The sequence below is a fragment of the Ruditapes philippinarum genome, unplaced genomic scaffold (assembly GCF_026571515.1).
Source record: "Ruditapes philippinarum isolate M1 unplaced genomic scaffold, ASM2657151v2 ctg6741_1_1_1_1, whole genome shotgun sequence".
NCBI classification, from domain to species: Eukaryota; Metazoa; Mollusca; class Bivalvia; order Venerida; family Veneridae; genus Ruditapes; species Ruditapes philippinarum.
Genome location: NW_026854819.1, coordinates 93,069 through 118,423, shown reverse-complemented (window position 1 = coordinate 118,423; position 25,355 = coordinate 93,069). Strand labels below are relative to the sequence as shown.

Sequence of the window (25,355 nt, the reverse complement as noted above, 5' to 3'; positions counted from 1 at the left end):
AAGATACTGTATACAGCTCATTCTTAATCTAAAGAAATAAAAATCTACAAGGTCCTAATAAAGTGCATACTCAAAACGACGTATAACTTTTTTTATACATATACAATACAGAAATGTTTTTTTAATGCTTTCTGTAAACGTAATATATTTGTCAAGATAATTTAAGTTGTCCGTAAGCATGACCTCTGCATTATACAAACTGTTAATATTATCACTGTAAAATTGTTTTCGCTACATGATTAATAGTCAGAAACAGACGCCACAAAGTACAGATATACACATTCCAGTTGATCATTTCTCATTTACAAACACTAACCTATAGATTCAACATTTTTGAATCGTTCTCATTATTTCTGAATTTTTATAAGGATATTGAAAATAAAAATATTTAGCGGTTTGTTGCCTGCTAGTATTCTCCATGTACTTATTATTACGCGGACAGAAAATCGAAAACGAAACAAGGGACACAAAAATAAAGCGTAAGGACTTGTGTTTAAATGTTTAATTTTATAACTCTTTACATTTGTGAAACAATTTTTATTTTGGACAATATGCAATGATAGAGAAAATGTGAACACACACAATTAGCGATGTTTAAGAGGTTATATTAACAGATAGAAAGAGGAAGTGTACAGTACCTGATAAAGTTTTGTACTTATCTAACATTTGCCCCAGTTAGACGAGTATTTCGTTAAAGAAGGATTGATTGTAAATTGATACAAGTTTTCTTAAAGAATTAATGTTGTGCTACATGTAGTATTATGCACGTAAACATAATTAGATCTTATAGAATATACCTCTAAAAATGTTTGGAATGTTGTTTTGAAATCATAAGCTTTAGGTACGTTATTTTGTGTTGTTTTATCAAATTAACCATAGGAGCTTGAAATTCTATCAATAATGGCTCTAAAGTCCGATTAAAAAATCCATACCTATATATAAAAATATAAAAACTTTAGAGCGATTATTGATAAAAAATATATAGGTATGGATTTTTTTAAATCGGACTTTAGAGCGATTATTGATAGAATTTCAAGCACCTGTGAAATAATAGATACCAGAGTGAGTATACCTGATAAAGTTTGTACTTATCTAACCTTCGCCCCAGTTAGACGAGTATATCGTTGAAGAAGTATTTATTGCAAATTGATACACGTTTTCTTATCAAGGTTTTATTAAAGAATTAATGTTGTGCTACATGTACTATTATGCACGTAATTAAATCTATACTGAATACCTCTAAAAAAAGTTTGGAATGTTGTTTTGAAATAACAAGCCTTAGGTTTTTTTTATATTGTGTTGTTTTTTTATGATATTTACATAGTAATATGTACTTTTATTGAACATACATGTAAAATGGTATATTATAGCAACGAAAATGATAAATTATTCTAAGATTTGTTAGCACGTGGTCCGCAAGAATGTTAACACATTTGTACAATTACAGAATGCTACTATACTATTTCTCTGACAATGTATGCTCTATTGAAGCAAGCGCTGCTACGGAAATTGGCTTTATAATTTGCAGGGAAAAAAACTAACTTTTGGCTACAGTAGAGATAGGTATAGTATACAAAATGTATTTTGTTATTCTGTCCAGATTTATAAACATGGCTGAGGGTGTTGATTTGGCTTCAATAAAAGATGGCTCGGATGCTGACTTTGTGTACACGTGTACACCATGTGGGGAAGATAATGTCAGAGAAGAAGCTGTCAAGTATTGCCCCGTATGTGAGGAATATCTGTGTTCTACATGTACCCGACATCATGGTCGACAAAAAGCTACACGGTCACATGTGTTAATAGATTGTGATGTTTCAACAAAAGGGTCAACGGTAACCATGGTTACCAAGTGTCGTTACCATCCAGATCGTGACATTGAAATGTTCTGTGGAGAACATGACATGGTGTATTGCACGAAATGTATTGCCAAAGATCACAGGTTTGTTTATAATTACAAAATGTATCTTTCTTTCATATTGTACAATATACAGTATATGAAACAAAGCTTTCTCTTTACAAGAAATAATAAAAACGCAAGATATTTCTCAGCTTTTCCAACTGCAGAAGGCCAAACAAGTTCCTCTTTGAAAACACTAATCATGAATGTAGCAAAAATCAGCCGACTTCAGGGTTTAATTTGATGAAGAAAACAACGATTACATACTTCAATAAAATTGGGAAAAGAAAAGCTACTTAGATGTATCAGAAAATATATTGCATTCTCATTAAAGTGGTTGTACATATTTCTTCAACCATCTTAAATAGCAGTTAAATCACGGATCTTAATCACATACATGTATAAATCAATTCATGGTTGAAATGAAGAAGAATAAAATGATGAAATGATTTGAAATCTAAAGTACATTTTTAAAGCCTATGTTTAAGCTCAACTAGATAGCTATGCTCATCCCGGCGTCGGCGTCCAGATTTCCGATTAAAGCTTTGGTGCAGTAAAGTATTTTTTTTATTTCTCAAAGTATCAACTTCAAACTTAATAAACATGCATGTGTTCCTTTAATATCATCACCCGCATGTGATGGTCCAAGTGTCATAACTCCATAAAGAATTTTTCAGAAATATCTCCCCTTGAACTTAGGTTTTTCCTTAATTTATTTTTGCTACAAGTTGTATAACATCTTTATTTAATAAGGTATCAACTTCAAACATCATGGGTATGTTTTTTTTATTAACAACCACTTCATATGTGACAATGTTTTAACCCTAGCATAAATATTATCAGAATTATCTTCCCATGAACTTAGATTTTCCTTCAAACTGTTCTTTTATAATAATTTCTAAATTTGTTAAGGTATCGACTTCAAAGCTCAAATTTCTGTTCCTTATCATCAACCATATGATATGTGTAAAGATTCGTAACACTAGAGCACATTCTTTCTGAATTATTCTCCCTTGAACTAAGAATTTCTATAAAAAACGATATATTTTACTATAACTTCTTCATTTCTTACGGCATCTACTTCAAACTTCAAATAGTTGTTACTTATTATCTCCAACATCACATGTGACTATAGAATAATTATTTCCAGAAATACCCCCCCCCCCCTGAACTTTGAACTTTTATTGGAAAATGTAATTTTTGCTTAAACTTTAATATTCAAAGGATTTACTTTTTAATCTTTAATATTATGTTTCATTTCGACTCCCATATAATGATTATACGACAAGGTCCATAACTCTAGCTTCAATATTTTCCGAATTATCTTCCAGTCAAACTAAGAATTTTGCTTATTTTTCTTCTTGAACTTCTTTATTGCTTCAAGGATGTCTTGTTTACTTTTACTGACATGGTCACGTGCATATTATGTGGTGCAAAGATATTGAACAATGAGTGCATACATGATACTGATACAGAAGTATTTATATTTTTTTCTTAGTTTTGTCTTCCTTTACAGCGTCCAGTATTTCATTAGTAGAGCGTGTCTGTCTCCTCTGGCAGCTCTGGTTATTATTATTTGCACAAATGGCATCAATTTAACTTAGCAGGGTTAGTAATACTAAGTAGTGTATTTTCTCATTAATAACAATAATTACATTAAACTTGACGTGACGTACATACTTTTCAAATGTAAACGTATGTAAAATGTTATTTCTTAGAAATAGCTATATCAGTAATATATTTTTCTTCAGATCTTGCAGAGAAGTATCTGATTTAGAAGAAGTTACTATTTCTTCCAACCAGCTAAATGAATTTGAGCGTTTAAATTCCGATATGGGAAATATTCAAACGCGTTTAGAGGAGACTGAACGGAAGATGCAGACGAATTTCAAAAGCGTTGAGGAGCAAAGAAATGACGTAGTTTCACAGGTAAAGGCAATTGAGCGCGACTTGGTAGAACATATTCAGAAATTGAAGCATGAAGCATTGGAAGCTCTAGAGACAGAATATACTTTGATTAAAGAGGAGCTTGCGACAAATATCTCTCAGATAAGTAAAGTTAAACAAGAAATTGAGAAAACAACTAGCCAGCTACAGACAGCCCATAATCTTAATATGAGAGAACAATTTGTTCAGACAAAACTGATACAACAGACTGTAAACGATGCAATGAAACTGTTTGAACAAAGTGAGGATAAAGGTCCTGTGTGTTTACGTTTTACAGATAATTCAGAATTAAAGTCCTCAATTAGAACGTCAACATGTCTAGGGCGTGTACAGAAAGTAACAGAAAATAACAGTATATTGATATCAAAAGACTATAAAGTAAGTTCACGGAAAGAGATTAATATCAAGATGACTAATGACCGTGAACAATGCTACATTAATGATATATGTCAGCTTGCAGACGGTACAATCATACTGACTGACTATTATAATTCGAGGATAAAGAGGCTTGATGTGAATTATAACATTAAAGATTGTTTGGATCTAGAAGCATATCCTAGAGGTATATGTTGTACAGGTAATACTGAGGTTGCTGTGAAACTGAACAACAACACAGTTTGGTTTATATCAGTTGGAAGCTCATTATCTAAGGTGAGAGATATATCTGTTACAGGTGGATGTTACTGGGGAATGACATATTGTGCTGGAGAGCTGTGGGTATCTGCTGGGAATTGTGTAAATGTTTACAGTATGACTGGCACATTACTAAAGTCTATCAGTAATAATGTCAATGGTCAACACATATATAAATCAACTCCACAAATGGCTGCCAGTGAAGATACTGTTATTGTAACAGATGATAGTGATGGTGCTGACTGTCTGATGGTGAAGAGAGAAATGAGAGATAAAAGGCTTGCTAACACATATGGAGTATGTGTAGCCAATGACGGGACCGTGTTCATTTCTGGTAATAGTTCACACAACATCATGATGTTTGATAGAGATGGTAAATGTCAGGACGAATTAGTTGATAATAAAGGTGGTCTTATGAATCCATTAGCTATGTGCTATGACAAAAAGAAAAACTGTGTATTAGTTGCTTCAGTTTCATCGGACAATTTAGTTGTTTTGAGTATATCTCATTAAACAAAGAAAATAGAATTTAGCAATACTCTTTACTGCAGGAAATGTATCTATTCAACATATTAGCTAATACAATATGATGAAATAATTGTGTATATCAATGTTAAATAAATCATGTATCTAAAAAATATCAGTCCGGCAAAACATGCAAAGTGTGTTATATTATATATAATATATAATATACAATATATAAAGACTTGCCATTGAAAAAATGTATAAGCGATATTTAATTGTTTTAACCACTGAGGAATCGGCAAGTGAAGAATAAAAAACATGTGACAATGTAATTATAAAATGTCAACTTTTTAAACAATAGATGTGTCTTATTACTGTTCTATTTATATAGCGGAAATATTGTCATTGTAGCTTTTTAGGTGAATTGTTGTTTTTTTTATAGCCGACAAGTCTCTTTTAAATCTGATATAAATTGATTATGTATATTTTATTATGAAGTACTGATGTGTAAATATATTATTATATTTGAGACTGAAATAAATATATCAATAATAACAGCAGCTGCACCTATGACAATAGGTGTCTTTTCCCCTTGAGCGAGAAACTTTAGACAAATTGCTTACCTGTAGTACTGGTTGAATAAGAGAGTTTGTCTATAAGCTTATAGCTTTTTAAACAATCAAGTTATAATACTTTCTGTATAAATTAATAAAAGCAATAATTTTATAAAAACATGAATACTGGGCCTTGGTTATTGAGCAGAAACACACGTGTCTACTAACGATATGGACATGTACCCATCTTTTAGAAGTCGGTGATTTTATACTATAGTTGTTGATAAAAATATAAGAAATTAAAACGTAATTTTATCATGTTTTCTTTTCATTCAATAGTAAGGATAAACACATTAATATGTCAGGTAAAATAAACACTCACAATGCTATGAGATGACTATCACTCTAACATTTATTTGATTTTATTTGATCTTAGCACAGAATATATATGCATGTACCCAAAGAATTTAATCAGTTTAAATTTATGTAATCACAAAATCAAATATACATTTGAAATAAATACTCCATATTTTATACTGTTATGAATTATAATCAACAAACATAGTATGATTTTTAACATTTACACTGTCAATTTACATAACAATAGGCTTTTTTTTCACAAATGATTGATTAAGTAAGGATAACAGGTTTTATTATAATACTTTTAAATGAAATATTGATGAAATAAAATGCGTTTAATTCCAGACTTCTTTCTTTTAAATTCAGGCAGTACACAACATCACTTATAAAATATGAATTTTATTTTCATATCTTTCGATGAAAATAAATCATATTTTCATAGAAACTAGAACTCTGCGAGTTGGATGTGTTGCCTTGTCAACTGTTTAGCTGCCAGTTAGGCATTTTCTTCTTAAATAGAGGTTATATATAACATTTAACATTAGTGGCTTTTTGAACTGATTGTAAGGATGTTACATCAGGATGAATAAAACTGTTTTATTATCAAAAATAAAAAAAAAACATGGAAAAGTTTTACACTGACAAGACTCTGATGGACTTTTTAGCACTGCACTTCAGGTCAATGAAAAAAGCTTACATACCAAATTTGGAGTCAAACTTATAGTGACTAAGTTATGCTATAGACAAGCGTATTAAGTAAGAAAATGAATGGGCAATAACTCAAACATCATTAAGTGCAGAGTATAAGTTCTTGTGCACTGCTTTCTTCTCAATGAAATCCATTATCCTATGAAGTTTCAAGTCAATAGCTTTTAAAGTGTAGGAGATTTGGCCTGGACAAAAATTAAGTATTAAAATCAACAAATGGCAATAACTCGAAAATCATGAAGTACAGAGTACTGGCTTTAAAGCACTGCACTTCTTCTAAATGAGATCTATTATCCTATGAAGATTCATGTCCATAGCTAGTTATAGTTAAGGAGAATTTGAAATGTCCCGGACAATTATAAAGTATGAAAATTATCAAAGGGCAATAACTCAAAACATAAGAAGTGCAAAGTACCGATTCTTATGCACTGCTCTTCAGGTCATTGAACGAAGCATGTAAGAAGCAAGACTATGGGGACGCCGCGACACTGCCACCAACAAAAGTAACCCTATATGACGACTTTTTCAAGGTGACACAAAAACATGAATTTCCTCTATGTACGTACCAATGGATATGTAGGCAATCTCTTTATGTTTGTTCTCTTCTTTTAAAGTACATGATATAAGATTTAACATTCAATAAAAAATATCAACATGTTTTTCTAACAAATAACCAGTTAAAACTTGTCAAAAAATAACCATGATGATAGTATTCTAATCTAATTTAACCACTGAAGCTTCACTCGCCATGTTTGCTAATGTACTTAATGTCTGTTCTTCACCATCGTTCATGACCAAAATATTTCCACTACTAGAATCCTTAATATGTTCCACTTGTTGTATCTGCTGTATAACTCCTCCCTCTACAATCCCACCCTCCTGAACATGCTACAAATAAAATAAAATGTTGTTTGTTATGTCAGTCTCACCCTACTGAGCATGCCACAAAGAAAAATATAATTTTAAATAAATGTTGTTTGTTCAGTTATAGAGTACATTTCTTGTCTGTAACTTTTTCATCGATCATGGTATCATTTGGTAATTTACCAATTGATGACATTTTGTATTTTGTTTGCTTGAACCTTACTTGGCATCATACCCTGTAAGACTTTGACTTCCAACTGTGACCTTGACCTTTTAGATAGGGGTCGGATTTGGGCATGACACATCATCTTATTATTGTAAATATTAATTTGTGTTAAGTTTTTACAAAATCCCTTGACTGATGAACAAGTTATGAACTGGACACAAAATACTTTCTTTAACAGACCGTGTTAAGGTTTGACCCCAAAGTGTGACCTTGACCTTGAAGGTTGGGATTCATGTGTTGTGCCTTATCCATAACTTACAGTCTCTTAATAGTGAACATCTGTACCTAGCATTTTAAAATCCCTTGGACGATGAAAAAATTATGGACGAGACACAAAATTTACCTTCCAACAGACAAAATGTTGACCTTTAATCACCAAGTGTGACCTTTTCTATGACCATTTCATATAACATACATGTACCAGAACTTTAGTAGATATAATAATAATAATAATGATAATAATAGTGGTAGTAGTAGAAAAAATAATGACTTTATTTCAAGACACATTACATTTAGTCAAGCCCTGTCTTCCCTATGAGCCTATATCAAATATGTTCAGTAACAAAATGATATTATTCTCGTATCGGATATAGCTTGAATGAGCGTGTATGTATGGTTTCTGTACCTTAAGTTAAATATGGAGTGATACCTTAAATATTTTCTTTTAACGTGCACGTGTATTTCGTGGGTTAGTGGGGGTATATATATAGTGTTTTTCGCGGTTTTTCTTCACTCAACGCTTGCATTTGGTGGTACTTAAATAACCTGTTTAAATACGCCCCACCCGACCCCATCCCTTCTTACAACAAACGTTTTTGTAATGAAGTATTTTAATACACATAATTCTTGCTGAATACTAAGGCTTTTTCATTATTCTTCACATGACACACAAAAAATCTTTTCTTGAAATATAACTTATTAAAGTTGCATTATTTAATGAATTTCTTTGTTTTAATGAGCATAACTTGTTATTTAATATTTTACAGATTACACAATATTATTCTGTTTTGTAATATTTTGTAACCATGTATTCAGATCTGTTTTAGTTTCATTTCAGAGTTTCGGATACAGCAAGTGCCAACATTGCTATACATCTGATGAATCCCAAATACAAGAACATAACAGATACAAATAAATACCGATTGATTTGTAATATGTACTACCAAATATTAAGCGTTATTCCTATGTAATTGTTGTTGTTTCTTGCTATAGTAGATTAGAGAATAATTGATTTACTCTCGACATAAGAGAGAGTAACAGTGTTTTTTCGTAAACAACAAAAGATTTACAAATTGTTATACAGCATACAAAAACAAGTTACTGAAAAAACTGTTTTAAGAAAATATGAATGTGAACATTTAGAATATAAAATTTACTTTATTGGCCATGTGTGACCTTTATCTGAACTGTGTTTCCCACAAAAGTTCCTTTTCAGATTATTATTTTTGACTGTCTGTAAAATGGTGGAATTTCTTACATTTATTTGGAGAGAGTTCCAAACTCTTGAGCCTGAATATGATAGAGATTTTCTGCAGAAATCAAGTCTTGGTTTTAGGATTGAAACTAATTTTTGCTCATTAGATCTTAATTGTTTATAGTAACTGACAAATGTAGTATTATCTTAAAATAATGTGTATGAAAAAGAAATACTTTTACCTCAGTAACTTGTAAGTTAGAAGACTCAATAACTTGTAGTTCCTCGCCTGATCCTGCTATACTATATCTTGTGCCATCAGGACCTTCAATCACTTGTGTTTCCTGTAAATAAGCTGCCTCCCCTCCTTGTCCTAAGCCTACAAAACACATAAGATTTAGTTACTATAATGTGTTCATTTTTAATGTGACGAACAGTTGTCCCCAGTTATCAGTAAGGCTCCCACGTTTACAATTTTTTGTAAACGTTTACACGATTGCTAAGAACCGAAACGATACCGTTTAAACGGTGGTACCTCTATGTACTATACACACCATGTATTTGAGTCGCCAAATGATGTCTTTCTTTCTATTTTTTACACGTGTACAAATAAAGAATACGCAGGGCTCATCACGATTGAGTCAGCACACACGCTTTGCATTGTAACCCCCTTTTTTACCAAAAATGTATTATGTCACGAGCAATTTTGCACCGTAATGCTGTGTGGAGGGTTGTAAACACCTATTTTCCGTTTGTTTACTTTGGAATAAACCACTAGAATTGATAAAATCCATGATTACATGCAATGATCAAGAAATTGTATGGGCATTTCGATTAAACGGTTAACAATATCGTAAACGTTTATGAATGAAAATCGAAATGAATCCGTTTAAACGTGTAATCGTGGGGGCCTTAGTTATCAGTAACCTTGACCTTACATATATTTTTGTTTGTTTGTTTCATTTTACACCTTTTCCCAACAGTATTTCAGTCATATAGGCGGGTAGTTTCCTAACCATCGTTCCTGGAGAGTTACAACAGTACTAGACTACCTTCCTCCGTGCTAAACTACCAACGCATTTTCCAGGGATCGAACACACGCCAGAGAGGTCATCGACTAACCCCTCAACCAAGAAGGTTGTCCCTTACATATATAAAGGATATGGATTATACTTAAACATTCAAGTCTTTTTGTGGTGAACATTTTGTCAGGAGCTTATCTTTTGCATCCATTGAAGGATTTTATTATAACTTGTAACAAAAAACAAAAGATGTTCAACAACATAAGACATATCTAGAGAATGACTTCTACATACATTGAGGAAATATGACTGGGAACAAATATGACCACTGTGACGCTGAGTGCCTCGACATATGTTGATATACTTCATGATACAAAGCTACTAGTTTACCCAGCAACATAAGACCAAATTTACCTAACACTCTACCTTTAAACTACAAGTAACGTAACATATTGTTTACCTATAAGGTATACTTGTTGTTGCCCATCATTTTCTTGTTGAATTACATCTACATGTAGCTCATTTTGTCCTCCCTCCACTTCATTTCCCTCCACAATTTCTAATAAATCTTCTTGATGTTCATTCTCAGCTTTCACAATGACTGGAAATCCATGTGATGCACGTCTTGTTGTCACTATTAACTCCTTGTTGCCCTTGGCAACGTGATGACGAGACTTAATGTGACGTTTCAATTTATCATTACGATGAAATGACTCACCACATATGTCACACTGGAATGGTGTTTCACCTGAGGGAGATCAAGAAATACACAAATATGACTTTGGATCCTACAATCAACTGTAACCCCCCCAACAAATGAGCAAAAATAGCTGAAGTGGAAGAACTCTATATAAAATTAAATTTACATAACTTCATAGACATTTAAGAAAACATTATATCTATTTTACTTTTTCTTCATTCATAAAAAGCTGAAAATGTTGTACATTTAGTACAATATACAGCCTTTAAAGGATTAATACCATATACTGAGATCTATACAATTAAAAACATTCTTAACTCTATTCAGGTTAACAGTCGGTGACCATACCTATTAAACCACAGGGGCCTTAACAAAAGTATTACCAATATTAAAGCAATGGTTATTTGTAAAGTAAAATACCTGTATGAACAGCTCTCATATGATGTTTAAAGCCAGTCACTTCTGTATACTCCTTGTTACAATATTCACATTTATATGGTTTTGGTCTTTCTCTAAGGTCTATGTGCACAAGCATATGTCGAACTAAACTCCTACAGAAAAAATCAAATTTTTTTCTGTTACAATATAATTTTTTAAGAAATATAAATTAAAACTGTTTGGGATTTGCTGTCTGTAGGTTAAGTATATCAGCAAGCAGATTTCTTACAAGTTATCAAATCTGCTTTTGACCCAAGTAACAGCAAATATCCTCACACCTTTTAGTGAAGTCAGGGAAAATAACAAATGGTTTAAGAGATAATACCTTTGAACCTTACAGAAAATATATTTTGCCCAAAAACTGAACATTTGAAATCTTCATTCTGTACATCTAATGCTTGTTGTATTAACCAAATATGATGTGAGCTATGACAAAAGCAAAATTATTTAGGCATTTCTCAAGACGACTCGCAATACCCTGGAGTTTTAAGTTATCATGTATTTTACGTTTTACACATTTTGACATACTGACAAAGAAACTTTATGTACAAATTGTATAAAATACAAATTCAAAATATAAAATATTTTCTTACTTAAGCTATAACCTATTGACAGTAACTTATTCTACCCTTTTGAGCAGTGCATGCAGACAAAGGTAATCTGACATGCATGTTGTCTGATCATGGTTTGCACTGTTTGCTATTCAGTCAGTATTTATTTTGTAAATTTCACTACAAATGTTAAAAGGTCTTGTCCAGATTGAAAGATAGACCAGTCAGTTTAAGACATTAGGGTGGTAAGAGCCGACATCAGATAGTATGATATATACATACCTGTAGTAGATGAAATCTTTGCCGCAGGTTTCACATTTGTGAGGTTGCTCTCCGTCATGTATCTTCGTGTGATCTTTAAAATGTTTACGACTCATAAATCCTTTACCGCATACGTCACAGATATACGTCTTATGTCCCCAATGGACCACCATATGCTGGTTGCGTAAAGCAGTTGATGTAAAAAATTCTGGAAACAAAACTCTTCTCTCAGACACGACATTTAAATGGCTTCTCACATTTGTGTACAAATTAGAATAGATTAACGAGGATACTAAAAATATTGGTATATAGATGAGAGTATTATCAAAAATGGACAGTTAGTCATACAAAGTAACATATAACTACAATGTTACTTTTGTCACATATACAATTAGTAACATTCATTAGATGAAAACATAGAATTGACAACTTGAGGAGAAAAAAATCTTTCAATTTTACAAATGTGTACTTTTTCATTTTAAAATCTCCAAATCTATCAAACTGTTGATATGGTTACAACCATATAACCATTAAAATTTGCTAGCAATAGTAATCCACTAGAGGTCATCAATATATAAAGTCAGGTCTGCTGATTGGTCATCTAATGGTCAGTTTCAAAGTAATGGGAAAGACAGTCCATTTTATAGATTGAGTGATGTAAGAAAGGACAACAAGTGACAAACCAACTTATCAGCAGTTTCGAAAAAGTAGATACTGAACAGATTGAAAAATGTGGTACACTTTTTCAGACATATAGAAATGATGGAAATGCATTCGATGGACAGACATATAAAAAATACCAGCCGGGATCTTCATAATTATTAGCTTGCTATACACCAACTTTGATTACAATATCTCATTCCTAACTCTAGTTATTTCTGGGAACGATTTTTCTATAATAAGTAACAGTGACATTGACCCCAGGGGTCCAAATGCGATTCCAGCACGGGTCTTCATATAAGCTTGCTAAACACCAAGTTTGATTACAATATCTCAATCCTAACTCTAGTTATTGTCCGGAACCATTTTTCTATTTTGTTTGTAACGGTGACCTTGACCTTGACCCCAGGGATTCCGAATGCAGGACCAACCAGGATTCCCTGATAAGGAATATAGTTTTATTACAATACTTCATATCAAACTCTAGTTATCGTCCGGAAACCATCATGTGGACAAACAGACTGACAAGCTGGTTCCTATAGACCCCCTACATGTAAATGATATAGTTCGCTAGGAAAAGACGTCAACGGCGGAAATTCTTCTAACATTGAGGTATTTTATTCGACTTAACAAAATGAGACCATTGTCACTCTGAGCTCAGCTCCACATACATATGTTGATAAATACTTTTTTATGATACAAAGCTACTAATTTACCAAGCAACATAACAGCTTATTGTTTACTTATAGGTAGACTTGTTATTGCCCAACATTTTCTTGTTGTATAACGTCTACATGTAGCTCATTTTGTCCACTCGCAACTTCATTTCCCTCAACAACCTCTAGTAAATATTCCTGGTGTTGATTCTCAGATTTGACAATGACTGTAAGTCCATGTGACGCCCGTCTTGTTGTCATTATTAATTCATTGTTGCCCTTGGCAACGTGATGACGAGACCTAATGTTACGTTTCAGTTTATTTTGAAGATGAAACTACTCACTGCATGTGTCACACTGGAATGTTGTTTCCCCTTGGAAAGAAAGAAAAATAAACAAATATTACTGTGAATGTAAAACCCGATTAAAATTGTACAAAAATGCTAAGCTTGGAAGAAATCTAACTGAAAATAAATAAACATAATTTCAAAGACGTTTTAGGAAATATTATATCTTTTTCACTCTCTTTTCAGCCAAATGAAATAAAACTGTAAATGTTATACAATATACAACCTTTAAAGAAAAACTAAATAAGTTGTTAATTTTGCGACGTGGAAATATTTGCGATCTTTGCAAATTGAAATCATTCGCAAATAATTGATCACGAAAAATTATTTCCTTTTAGGCAAGTTTTCTGCTCTCAAATAAAACACGTTACAAAGATTTGATATTTGACGACTCAGGTACTGATATTAATTTTTCATTGCTTGTTTGATTAAGTTTGGTCTTAACAAAGCGCAAATATTTCAATGAAATAATACATGTGTTAATGACATTGTTATTAATATAACAAAAGAATGTTTCATTATATGACAAAGAAATGTGTGATCAGGTCCTCTATCAAGCTAACAATGTATATTTCATACAAATATAAAAATAACAAGAGCCATGTTAGCATGGCCATCACCCGCCGAATATGTTTGTTCATTGTAAGAATGTATATGTAGTAGAGCAAAATAATTCAATCTAAAGAGGTCTTTTGGTAATGAAAACTGATGGCTGAAGTGATTACAGATTTGAAACCTACGTGAATACTGATGGCTGAATATAACAAAGGGCAGTAACTGAAAAAAAATGCAGGGTAGGTTATCATTCTTGTGTGTTGCACTTCTCCTCAATGAGATCTATCCACCTATGATGTTTCAAGTTGATATCTCTAACACATTTTGAGGTAACCTCCGGAACAAAAAGTATGAAAAAATAACAAAGGTAACAACTCAAAAATTATAAAGGGTAGAGTTTTAATTCTTGTGCACAGCATTCCTCCTTAATAAGATCTATCCACCTATGAAGTTTCATGTTGACATCTTTAAGACTTTTTGATTTATGCTCTACTCAGGTGAAAAATTAAGTATGAAAAATAACAAAGGGCAATAACTCAAAAATTATGAAGGGTAGTGTTATCATTCTTGTGCACTGCACACTACCTGAGAGAGATCTATCCACCCATGAAGTTTCATGTTGATATCTCAAAGGCTTTTTGAGTTATGCTCTGGACAAAAATTAAATTTGAAAAAAAACAACAAAGGGCAATAACTAAAAAATTATGCACGGTAGAGTTATTATTCTTGTGCACTGCACACCTCGTCCATATGATCTATCCACCTATGATTTTTCAAGTTGATACCTCTTACACTTTTTGAGATAAGCTCCGGACAAAATAGTATGCAAAATAACAAAAGGAAATATCTCAAAAATGATAACGCGTAGAGTGTCTATCTTTGCGCACAGCATTCCTCCTCAATAAGATCTATCCACCTATGAAGTTTCATGTTGACATCTAAAAGACTTTTGAGTTATGCTCCACTAAGGTGAAAAATTAAGTATGAAAAATAACAAAGGGCAATAACTCAAAAATTATGATGGGTAGAGTTATCACTCTTGTGCACTGCACAATTCCTGAGTTAGATCTATCCACCCATAGGTTTTATGTTGATAACCCAAAGGCTTTTTGAGTTATGCTCTGGACAAAAATTAAGTTTGAACAGTAACAAAGGGCAATAACTTATAAATTATGCAGGAAAGTGTTATCATTTTTGTGCAATGAATTACTACTCAATATGATCTATCCACCTATGAAGTTTCAAGTTCATATCTCAAATACCTTTTGAGATATGCTCAGGACAAAAATGTCGGACGGAAGGACGGAGGACAGACAGACGGAGACTATTTCTATATCCCCGCCGCCTTTCGGCGGACGGTAGTTAATGTGTAAAATTAATTAATAGAACGATAACAATAACAACATATTCTTAACATGTACCTGCTTAATTAAAGATATCACAAAACAGTATTAATTTCAATACATCATACTTTGGCAAATGTTTCGCACGCATTGGTCCACAACGCAACAATATCCACTTATACAGTATTATATTATAATAGAAATAGAATGTACTCTATATGCAACTAAATATAGTCTTGATACTATTAAGGCAAACATTAATACAGCTTTTAGGGTTAGTGGTACCGAGGAAAAGGACATAATCTTTCAACGCAACTTAAAACTATTTTTAAACTGGAATATTTACTATTTATATTTGTCATGTTTTTACGACTTCAAGTGTTTATTCCCTTTTAACTTCAATCTCAAGACTTATTCGGATATTAACTTGATCAACACTTTCGCGGGTCATGAATAGAAAACAAAATAATTTATATCTATTTGGAACCATATCTTACGACTTCTAAGAAAGATCTAAAATGATGTATGTTACGAATGATGTTCTGTAATAAAATGTACGATTCACAGAATAAACCATTGAAATATAAAAAGGACCGCAAGAATGCATACAAGCAAAACATTTTCATAGTAAAATCGAATCTTACAAATCATATTTTACTTTTTTGTATCGCAAATGTACATTACTTAGAGATAGATAAATTATCTTTTAAAAAGTTTTGAAGCGGTTTTGTACAGTAATTTGGTGGTGCGCAACCTATGTGGGCGTGAATTCGAAAGCGAAACTAGAAAAAAGAAAATTAAACAATGAAGATAATAGTAAGTTTTTTATGTTTGATTATATACTAACATTGATGCATTTTTAGAATACATTTAAAAAACAACATTATATAACGTTAGAGAAAGTTTAAAAGAAACGTTAATAAAAAGGGAGCGAACTTATTGAAATTTGAAAAAAAGTTCTTTGACCTTCACGTTTATGAAATAATTTCTTCGGTAGAGTTTGTTCTAAATAAATTTAAACACATTTTATTGAATTCAAAGTACAGTACCACAGTACTAAAGTACTTTTAAACTTATACATGTACAGTTGTGTTAAACGTATACATGTACAGTTTTGTAAAAATAAACATAGATCTAGATTTTTATGACTAAAAACTAATAAAAATAACCATAAATTCTTTCTTACGGTTGACTTAATTGTGTTTGGGTTGGGAATGATTCTCAGACGGGGGTACAAGAGATGGGGTGATGTGCAATGTGGTTGTCTCTTAGTCGAAGAGTCTTACGTGCTTACTCTTTAACTTTCATAAAATTTCCTCCCTATGATGCCTAGTTGCACACAGAAACTCACTTCATAAATCCCGACTTTCAATATTCCTTCATTTCAGTTAAAATTCAGTAAAATATGCTTGTTGAATATAGGATATATCTTTATCATTTTTTTACTTTATCTTTAAACATACCAACATTTCAGGGAGATGTAAGCTATTTGTCGTTTTGCATTACATTTCTTAAAAAAAACATGTAAAATGAATATTTATTAAACATTTAAGTAAGTATGACGTCCTTCAAACTGTTAAAGGAACTCCACTGAGGTTAATAAGCCTAAAACACATTTTTGGGTCATTTTTCGCTAATATAATTATTACTTTGACAAAACGGAACGAGCTAATGATCTGAGATTTTGCACATAAGTTTTAAGTATAGATCTTCATCAAATTGAGTAATGATCTAAAAAAAATAAAAAAATTTCCAGTCCCGTCATGTCAAAAAACCTCAGTGGAGTCCCTTTAATGACAGAGCCAGACATTTTAATGTCACTGTGTTTATTCCGGTGAAGTACTGGTATTATATTTTGAGCCCGTTGAAAAAACACTCGTAGTATGATTATAAATCAATTTTCAAGGTTGAATATTGACGCCCGTCTGTTATATTACGACCTACCATACCATTAAAAATAATCTTTGGAAAACATTTTGACATGGAGAACTTATCGATATCTATTAATTTGCGCTATAAACCTATCGTCACGCTGATTAAATACATGTATATGAAGATATTTTTGTTGACTTTGTAAAACTTCAAGTGCGCTACGTTCTATTAAAACTTCTTATCTTTGCTATACAGTATAGATATATATTACATTACATATTTATGTACATTGTACATTTTTATGTTATATCATCGTTCGCTAGTAGTAAACTGTCTTCTTCTGTAATCACTAGGGGGAAGGGGTGGACAAAAAGGCACCCAGGGGGCTGAAAGCGTGAGGTTGAGTGCGGGACGCAGTCAAATTAGCCCCATCACACAATCCTGCCTGATTGTGCATTCTACCCCTGGCTGATTAAATGAGATATAACAAAAAAAAAGGCCATGAACTCACTATACACCATTGATTTATAAACATTCAAAATTCGCATGAAATCCTGGATCTACCTTTTGTCAAATTTATTCAAAAGGTTTTAACACAAGCCAGAAACAAAATCTAAAATATAGAAAAAAACGGATCTGCCAGATTCATAACAGGCAAGATACAGTTCAAAGTATCATATGTCAGAGCAAATGTACCTGATTCCGTGGTATATTTAACAAACGCGCCAAATGTCTTACATTGAAATATCAGTCATTTATGTGTCGTTATTTTATGTGTGTGTTGTTGTTTTCTTAGACGTGCAGACCATTCCTTTCAGTCTAACAAATCGCAGGTATTGTGTAGCGTATTTTTTTAGTTATAAAAGTTTTTGACCTATATAAACGGTTGTTTCGAAAGTAACCCGAGCCACTAGACAAATATTACAACAACCGTTTATATACGGCCATATAACCTGTCAGGAATCTTGAAAATAAATTTATAACACAACAAATTTCTTGTTTTCCGGAACAAATGGGATTTTCGTTTGACTGCAGCCGTGTATATAAAATTATATTAAAGTCACGATTATCCATTGAAAAGGCGTTTCAAACGTGCAGTATTATAAATAATATTATAATACTGCACGTTTGTAACGTCGCTTTTCATTGGATAATCGTGACGTTTATATAGTTTTAAATACATGGCTGCTGTCGATTTATAAAAAAATCTCGCTTTATTCGTCTAAAAATGATGCTTACTTTATTATAAAGTCATTATAAATATTTCTGACAGGTTATATGGCCGTATATAAATGGTTGTTTGCAATATAACCCTGGGCTACATTAACAAACAACCGTTTATATAGGACCATATAACCCGTCAAATATCTTTATAACGAATGATTTAACATAGTTGGCAGGGAAGGCATTTCAGATTTACTTTGAGTTTCAAATAAATTTGCTTAAAACAGTCCAAGTGTAGAACAAATATTTCGGATACATTTAATATGAAAACATGCTTGAAATGTTCAATTTCACTGCATAGTCCTTTCTAGATAACATCTAAGTTATCCGTTTAAATTTGGGCAATTCCGTAAAATTTAACTATGTTAAGAAATGACCAAGGGTCTTTTTGACACTGGCACAAGCGATTATATGAGTAGATTAAGCGTAAGGTAGCTGAATTTCCTTCTGAACCACATAAGTTGAATTACAGTATATTATGTAAAAAAAGCCATACAAACACGAACATTCAGTAATTATTTAATGATAAACCTTTATAAATGCATGAAATATTTTTATAAGCATATTGTATAAGGCAAAGCACTGCAATATCCAATAGAAGCTCCTCAAGAAAATTTAATGCCGAGGTAAAACCACGAGCTCTTGTATTACTTTATATGAAACACTTTTCTGCCCTTGTCCGTTTTTGTATCCCCTTTTGTGCCTTTTTCTTTTGATTATTGTGGGGACTGTGTACTGTGACCGTTGCTCCCCTTATTGATCATTATTCTCATATTTCAGATTATTTTTAATCCCTTTGATATTCAGAAATCAGAGCGACGATGAAAAATGGCTGAGGAAGGTGATTTGACTTTAATTAAAGATGGCTCGGATGCTGATTTTGAGTACACTTGCACTCCGTGTGGGGATGATGATATCCGAGAAGATGCTGTAAAGTATTGCCCCGTATGTGACGAATATCTGTGTACATCATGTACACGACAGCATGGTCGGCGGAAAGCTACACGGTCACATACGTTACAAGATTGTGATGCTTCAACAAAAGGGTCAAAGGTAACCATGGTTTCCAAGTGTCGCTACCATCCAGATCGAGACATTGAAATGTACTGTGGGGAACATGACATGGTGTTTTGCGCGAAATGTATTGCCAAAGATCACAGGTATTTATAATTATCCTTCTTTCATTCTGTAAAATATCCAGTATCTTTTACCTTTCTCTTCATTATAAATAGTATTTCTCATATTTTCTAACTATAGGAGGTCAAACAAGATTCTCTTTCAAAACATCAATCGGGAATGAAGCAATAATCAGTCGAATTTAGGGTTTACTTTCATGAAGGAAATCAGGATTTTAAATAAAATAAGGAAAAGTAAAGCTACTTAGTTATATCAGAAAAAGAAAATAAGTAGAAAGATATTGTATTTTAAATGAACCGTAAATAGAGAAAAAAATGGTTTTGAAATCGGAAGTATATCATTAAAGCCTATTTTTAGGTCGACTATACGAAGAATATGGAGAGCAATCCTCATCCCGGCGTCAGCGTTCGCGTCCAGATTTCCGATTAAAGCTTTGTTTTTTTTTTATTTTTTAAGGTATCAACTTCAAAGTTCAAATACATAGATGTGTTCCTTATCATCACCCATATGTGATGAGTCAAGTGTCATAGCTCTAGAAGCAATATTTTCAGAATTATCTTCCCTTTAACAAAAAGATGTTCTATAACATATTTTTTTTATTAAGGTATCAACTTCAATCATCATCATTCATGTAACTTGTTTTTTTTATTATCAACCCCTTCATATGTGACAATCTATTTAACTCTAGCACAATTTTTTTTCAGAAGTATCTCCCCTTGAACTAAAATAAAGTTCTATAACATATTTATTTATGAAGATGTCAACTTCAAACATCATCACTCATGTAAATTATGTTTCTTATTATCAACCACTTCATATGTGACAATGTATTTAACTCTAGCACAAATATTTTCAAAATTATCTCCCCATAAAGTTAGACTTTTTCCTTAGGAAATTGTATCTTTACTATAATTTCTAAATTTATTAAGGTATTAACTTCAAACTTCATATTTATGTTCTTTATCATCAGCAGCATGATATATGGCAAGATCCATAACTCAAGAACACAGTCTTTTTAAATTATTCTCTTTTGAACCTAGTGTCAGAATAATCACAGTTTCACTGTAGATAGTTTTTTTTTACAACGAGTCAGCGATACACTGAAGTGTATCATATTTCAATGTACAGTTTCATTTATAAACCTGTTGCTGGGAGTATAAAATATGTATACATGTTTAAATGTCAAATCGTTTCAGCTAGCAAATATGCGCGTTTAGAGAGAGATTTTACATCAGTTAGGAGACACACGCTTATAGTGTGAGGGGTTATTTTTTTATTGGGAAGAGAATTTTGTTGTTTTGAAGTCAGTTTTGTTGGTTTGTTGAAGTGGTTGAATATAATTGTGGTGATCTTAATTGATCAGGGTTTATTGGTTGAAATTAGTTGTTTTTGTTGTTGAGTTATATCTGTTTGTGAAGATATAATTGATTGATATTGGTTGAATGTTTGTCTGATCAAGATTATATTAGTTGATGCTTTGTTTTGAGGATATATGTAAATATTGGGTGCTTTAGTTTAAGTTGTTTTCTGATGCTGATTAGATTGTGTGAAGTTAATATTGTTGGATGAATGTTTGTGGTTTATACCGTATCTTAGAGTTGTAAAAATATTCATTTTTTGTGTTCTTCATTTTGTGGTGATTTTATTGTTGTTTGATCATAAGTTGTTTAGAGCTTGGGCTCGCCAGGTGTCTTGTTTCGTATAAAAGACGTATACGTGAAAAGATATTTCATATAAGTGGCTGATAAATGATGTGTGTTTGTTTTGGGTGTAAATAATGATCAGAGTTCTTTGTTTTGGGTGTAAATAATAATCAGAGTTTGTTGTTTACATGTATATATTGATTTGAGATAGAAAAGGATAAAAATACCTAAAAAAAAAAGATAGTGTTAACTAAACAATTACATGCTAGTTTTCCAACTGAGAATATTTCACTTTTATGTCAGGCGGTGCTGCCAAGCCTCCATATCTTGGAAATTGGTTCTAGTATTTATTACTAAATCTTTTCTTAGATTAAATAACATCAAGGCAGACATTTCTCCTGACACCTAGAAACCTAGAAATTCTGTTCAAAAGCGTTATAATCTACTATAACTTCTTCATTTCTTATGGGATCTTCAATATTTGTTACTAATAGTCTCCAACATCACATGTGACAAGTGTTGTAACTGTAGCATGAATATATCAAGAAATATTCTCCCCTTGAGCTTGGAACTTTTTTTTTATAAAAAATGTGTTTTTTTTTTGCTCTTACACTATTTTTTAAAAAGATTTACTTTAAACTTTAAAATTAAGTTTCATATCCACACCCATATAATGATTATGTGGCAAGGTTCATAACTGAAGCGTTAATATTTTCCAAATAGCCTTCCCGTAAAACTTCTTTATTGCTTCAAGGATGTCTGTTTAACTTTTATTGACATGGTCACGTGCATATTATGTGGTGCAAAGATATTGAACATTTGAGTGCAATCTTGATACTGATGCAGAAATATTTTTATATCACAATTGATTATTTTGATAGTTTCGTCTTCCTTTACTGCGTCCAGTATTTCATTAGTCAAGCGTGACTGTGTCCTCCGACAGCTATGGTTATTATTATTTGTACAAATGGCATCAATTTAACTTAACAAGGTCATTGTAATGCTAAGTGTATTTTCTCATTTCATTAAACTTGATGATATGAACATGATTTTCAACTGTACATGTATATCATGTTTTTATATTTTATTGTGTAAAACAGTGTAGAGAAAATTTGATTTCTAAGACATAGCCTTATTATTAATATATTTTTCTTCAGATCTTGCAGAGGAGTATCAGATTTAGAAGAAGTTACTATTTCTTCCAACCAGCAAAATGAATTTGAGCGAAAAACTTCCAATATGGGAAACATTCAGGCGCGTTTAGAGGAAACTGAACGGAAGATGCAGACAAACACCGATAACGTTGAGAAGCAAAGAAGTGACGTAATTTCACAGGTAGAGGCAATTGAAAGGGACTTGGTAGAACATATTCAGAAGTTGAAGCATGAAGCATTGGAAGCTCTGGAGACAGAATATTCTTTGGTTAAAGAGGATCTGAGAACAAATATCTCTCAAATAAGTAAACTTAAACAACAAATTGAGAAAACAACTAGCCAGCTACAGACAGTCCATAATCTTAATATAAGAGAACAATTTGTTCAGACAAAACTGATACAACAAACTGTAAACGATGCAATGAAAGTGATTGAACAAAGCGAGGATAAAGGTCGTGTGTGTTTACGTTTTACAGAGAATACAGAATTAAAGTCTTCTATCGCAACATTAATATGTCTAGGGCGTGTACAGAGAGTAATAGAGAAGAACAGTCTATTAACATCAAAAATATATAAAGTAAGTTCACGGAAGGAGATTAATATGAAGATGACAAATGACCGTCATGAATGCTACATTAATGATATATGTCAGCTTGCAGACGGTACAATCATACTGGCTGACTATTATAATGACAGGATAAAGAGGCTTGATGTGAATTATAACATTAAAGATTGTTTGGATCTAGAATCATATCCTAGAGGTATCTGTTGTACTGGTAATACTGAGGTCGCTGTGAAACTTGTCGACAACAAAGTTTGGTTTATATCAGTAGGAAACTCGTTATCTAAGGTGAGAGATATATCTGTTACAGGTGGAGGTTACAACGGAATGACATATTGTGATGGAGAGTTGTGGGTATCTTATGTAAATGGTGTAAATGTATACAGTATGACTGGTACATTAATAAAGACTATCAGTATTGAGGTTAATGGCCAACGCATATGTAAATCAAATACACAACAAAATGTTGTCAGTGGAGATACTGTTTTTGTAACAGATTTTAGTGATGGTGCCGTCTGTCTGAACAGAGATGGTACTGTGAAGAGAGAACTGAGAGATAAAAGGCTTGCCACCACACGTGGTGTATGTGTAGCCGATGAGGGGACTGTGTTTATTTCTGGTTTTAGTTCACACAACATCATAATGTTTGATAGAGATGGTAAATGTCTGGGCGAATTAGTTTATAATCAAGGTGGTCTTAAGAAGCCATTGGCTATGTGCTATGACACAAAGAAAACCTGTGTATTAGTTTCGTCCCTTTCATCGGAAAAATTAGTTGTTTTGAATTTCTCTCATTAAACAAAGAAAATAGAAAGAATTTAGCAATACTCTTTACTGCAGGAAATTCATGTTTATATCATATTAGCTAATGGAGTATGATGAAACAATAGTGTATATCAGTTTATAATGAATCATATACATTGTGTATCTAAGAAATATCAGTCCGGCAAAAAATGTAATGATTTCTATATTGTTGAACTTGCTTAATATATCAATATAATTATAAAGACACAAATCGTGTAGACAATTTAACATAAATATAATAGAGAAAATGTATATTTTTAACGACTAAGGGATATCTTTGTGATGAATAGAAAAATGTGCCAACGTACTTGTAAAATGTCAACTTTTAAAACAATAATTGTGTATTGTAACTTTCTTCTCTAATTATATAATGAACATATTTTCAGTGTAGCTTTTTAGGTGAATTGTTTTTATAGCCGACAAGTCTCTTATTAATCTGCAATATATTCTGTATAATGTATTACGAAATGCTGATTTATACATAATTATTTGTATATACATGAGGCTGAAATAAATATATATGAAAATACCCTTCTTCTATAAGCACTGGCACCTATGAAAATAGGTGTCCTTTCCCCCTTGGGCGTAAACATTGCTTACCTTTAGTACTGGTGAATCCAAAAACAGGTAAGAGAGTTTGTCTATAAGTTTATAGACTCATAAACAATCAAACAAGAATATTTCTGTATAAATTGATAAAGGTAATAATTTTATAAAAAAAATCTAATACTTGGTCATATAACTGTGCCTTGGTTATTGAGCAGAAACACACATGTCTACTAACGAAATGTACATGTACCAACCTTTTAGAAGTGGGTGTTTTTATACAATAATTGGTGATAAAAATATAAGAAATTAAAACGTAATTTTATCATGTTTTATTTTCATTCAATAGTAAGGATAAACAAATTAATTTGTCAGGTAAAATAAACACTCACAATGCTATGAGATGACTATCAGTCTAACATTTATTTGATCTTAGCACAAAATATATATGCATGTACCCAAAGAATTTAATCAGTTTAAATTTATGTAATCACAAAATCAAATATACATTTGAAATAAATACACCATATTTTATACTGTTATGAATTATAATCAACAAACATAGTATGATTTTAACATTTACATTGTCAATTTACATAACAATAGGCTTATTTTTTCACAAATGATTGATTAAGTAAGGATAACAGGTTTTATTATAATACTTTTAAATGAAATATTGATGAAATAAAATGCGTTTAATCCCAGACTTCTTTCTTCTTCATTCAGGCAGTACACAACATCACTTATAAAATATTAATTTTATTTTCATATCTCTCGATGAAAATAAATCATATTTTCATAGAAACTAG

At 31.9% G+C, this 25,355-nt stretch overlaps 2 protein-coding genes across 2 annotated transcripts; one reads left to right on the top strand and one right to left on the bottom strand.

The window, feature by feature from the left end:
- The first annotated feature begins 446 nt into the window (after positions 1-446).
- On the top strand, positions 447-25,097 carry LOC132741166 (uncharacterized). Its single transcript, XM_060729280.1, has 3 exons — positions 447-479; positions 1,601-1,942; positions 22,638-25,097. Exons 2-3 carry the CDS (start codon positions 1,611-1,613, stop codon positions 23,992-23,994), a joined length of 1,689 nt encoding a protein of 562 aa, XP_060585263.1. The 5' UTR covers positions 447-479; positions 1,601-1,610; the 3' UTR covers positions 23,995-25,097.
- On the bottom strand, positions 4,994-12,237 carry LOC132741167 (zinc finger protein 224-like). Its single transcript, XM_060729282.1, has 5 exons — positions 12,065-12,237; positions 11,214-11,344; positions 10,554-10,841; positions 9,314-9,450; positions 4,994-7,455 (listed from the first exon to the last, which is right to left on the bottom strand). The coding sequence occupies exons 1-5, from the start codon at positions 12,214-12,216 to the stop codon at positions 7,282-7,284; spliced, it is 882 nt and encodes a 293-aa protein (XP_060585265.1). The 5' UTR covers positions 12,217-12,237; the 3' UTR covers positions 4,994-7,281.
- Positions 25,098-25,355: the final 258 nt, after the last annotated feature.

Bases quoted from the DNA above. Each gene is read 5' to 3' on its own strand.
- LOC132741167 (XM_060729282.1), bottom strand. From the start codon at position 12,216: ATGGTGGTCCATTGGGGACATAAGACGTATATCTGTGACGTATGCGGT. The intron at 11,345-12,064 runs GTATGTATATAT...TTTTTTCTGTAG, and splicing joins AAAGATTTCATCTACTACAG to GAGTTTAGTTCGACATATGC. The intron at 7,456-9,313 runs GTAAAAGTATTT...TTTTATTTGTAG, and splicing joins CTAACTTACAAGTTACTGAG to CATGTTCAGGAGGGTGGGAT.
- LOC132741166 (XM_060729280.1), top strand. From the start codon at position 1,611: ATGGCTGAGGGTGTTGATTTGGCTTCAATAAAAGATGGCTCGGATGCT. The intron at 1,943-22,637 runs GTTTGTTTATAA...ATTTTTCTTCAG, and splicing joins TGTATTGCCAAAGATCACAG to ATCTTGCAGAGGAGTATCAG.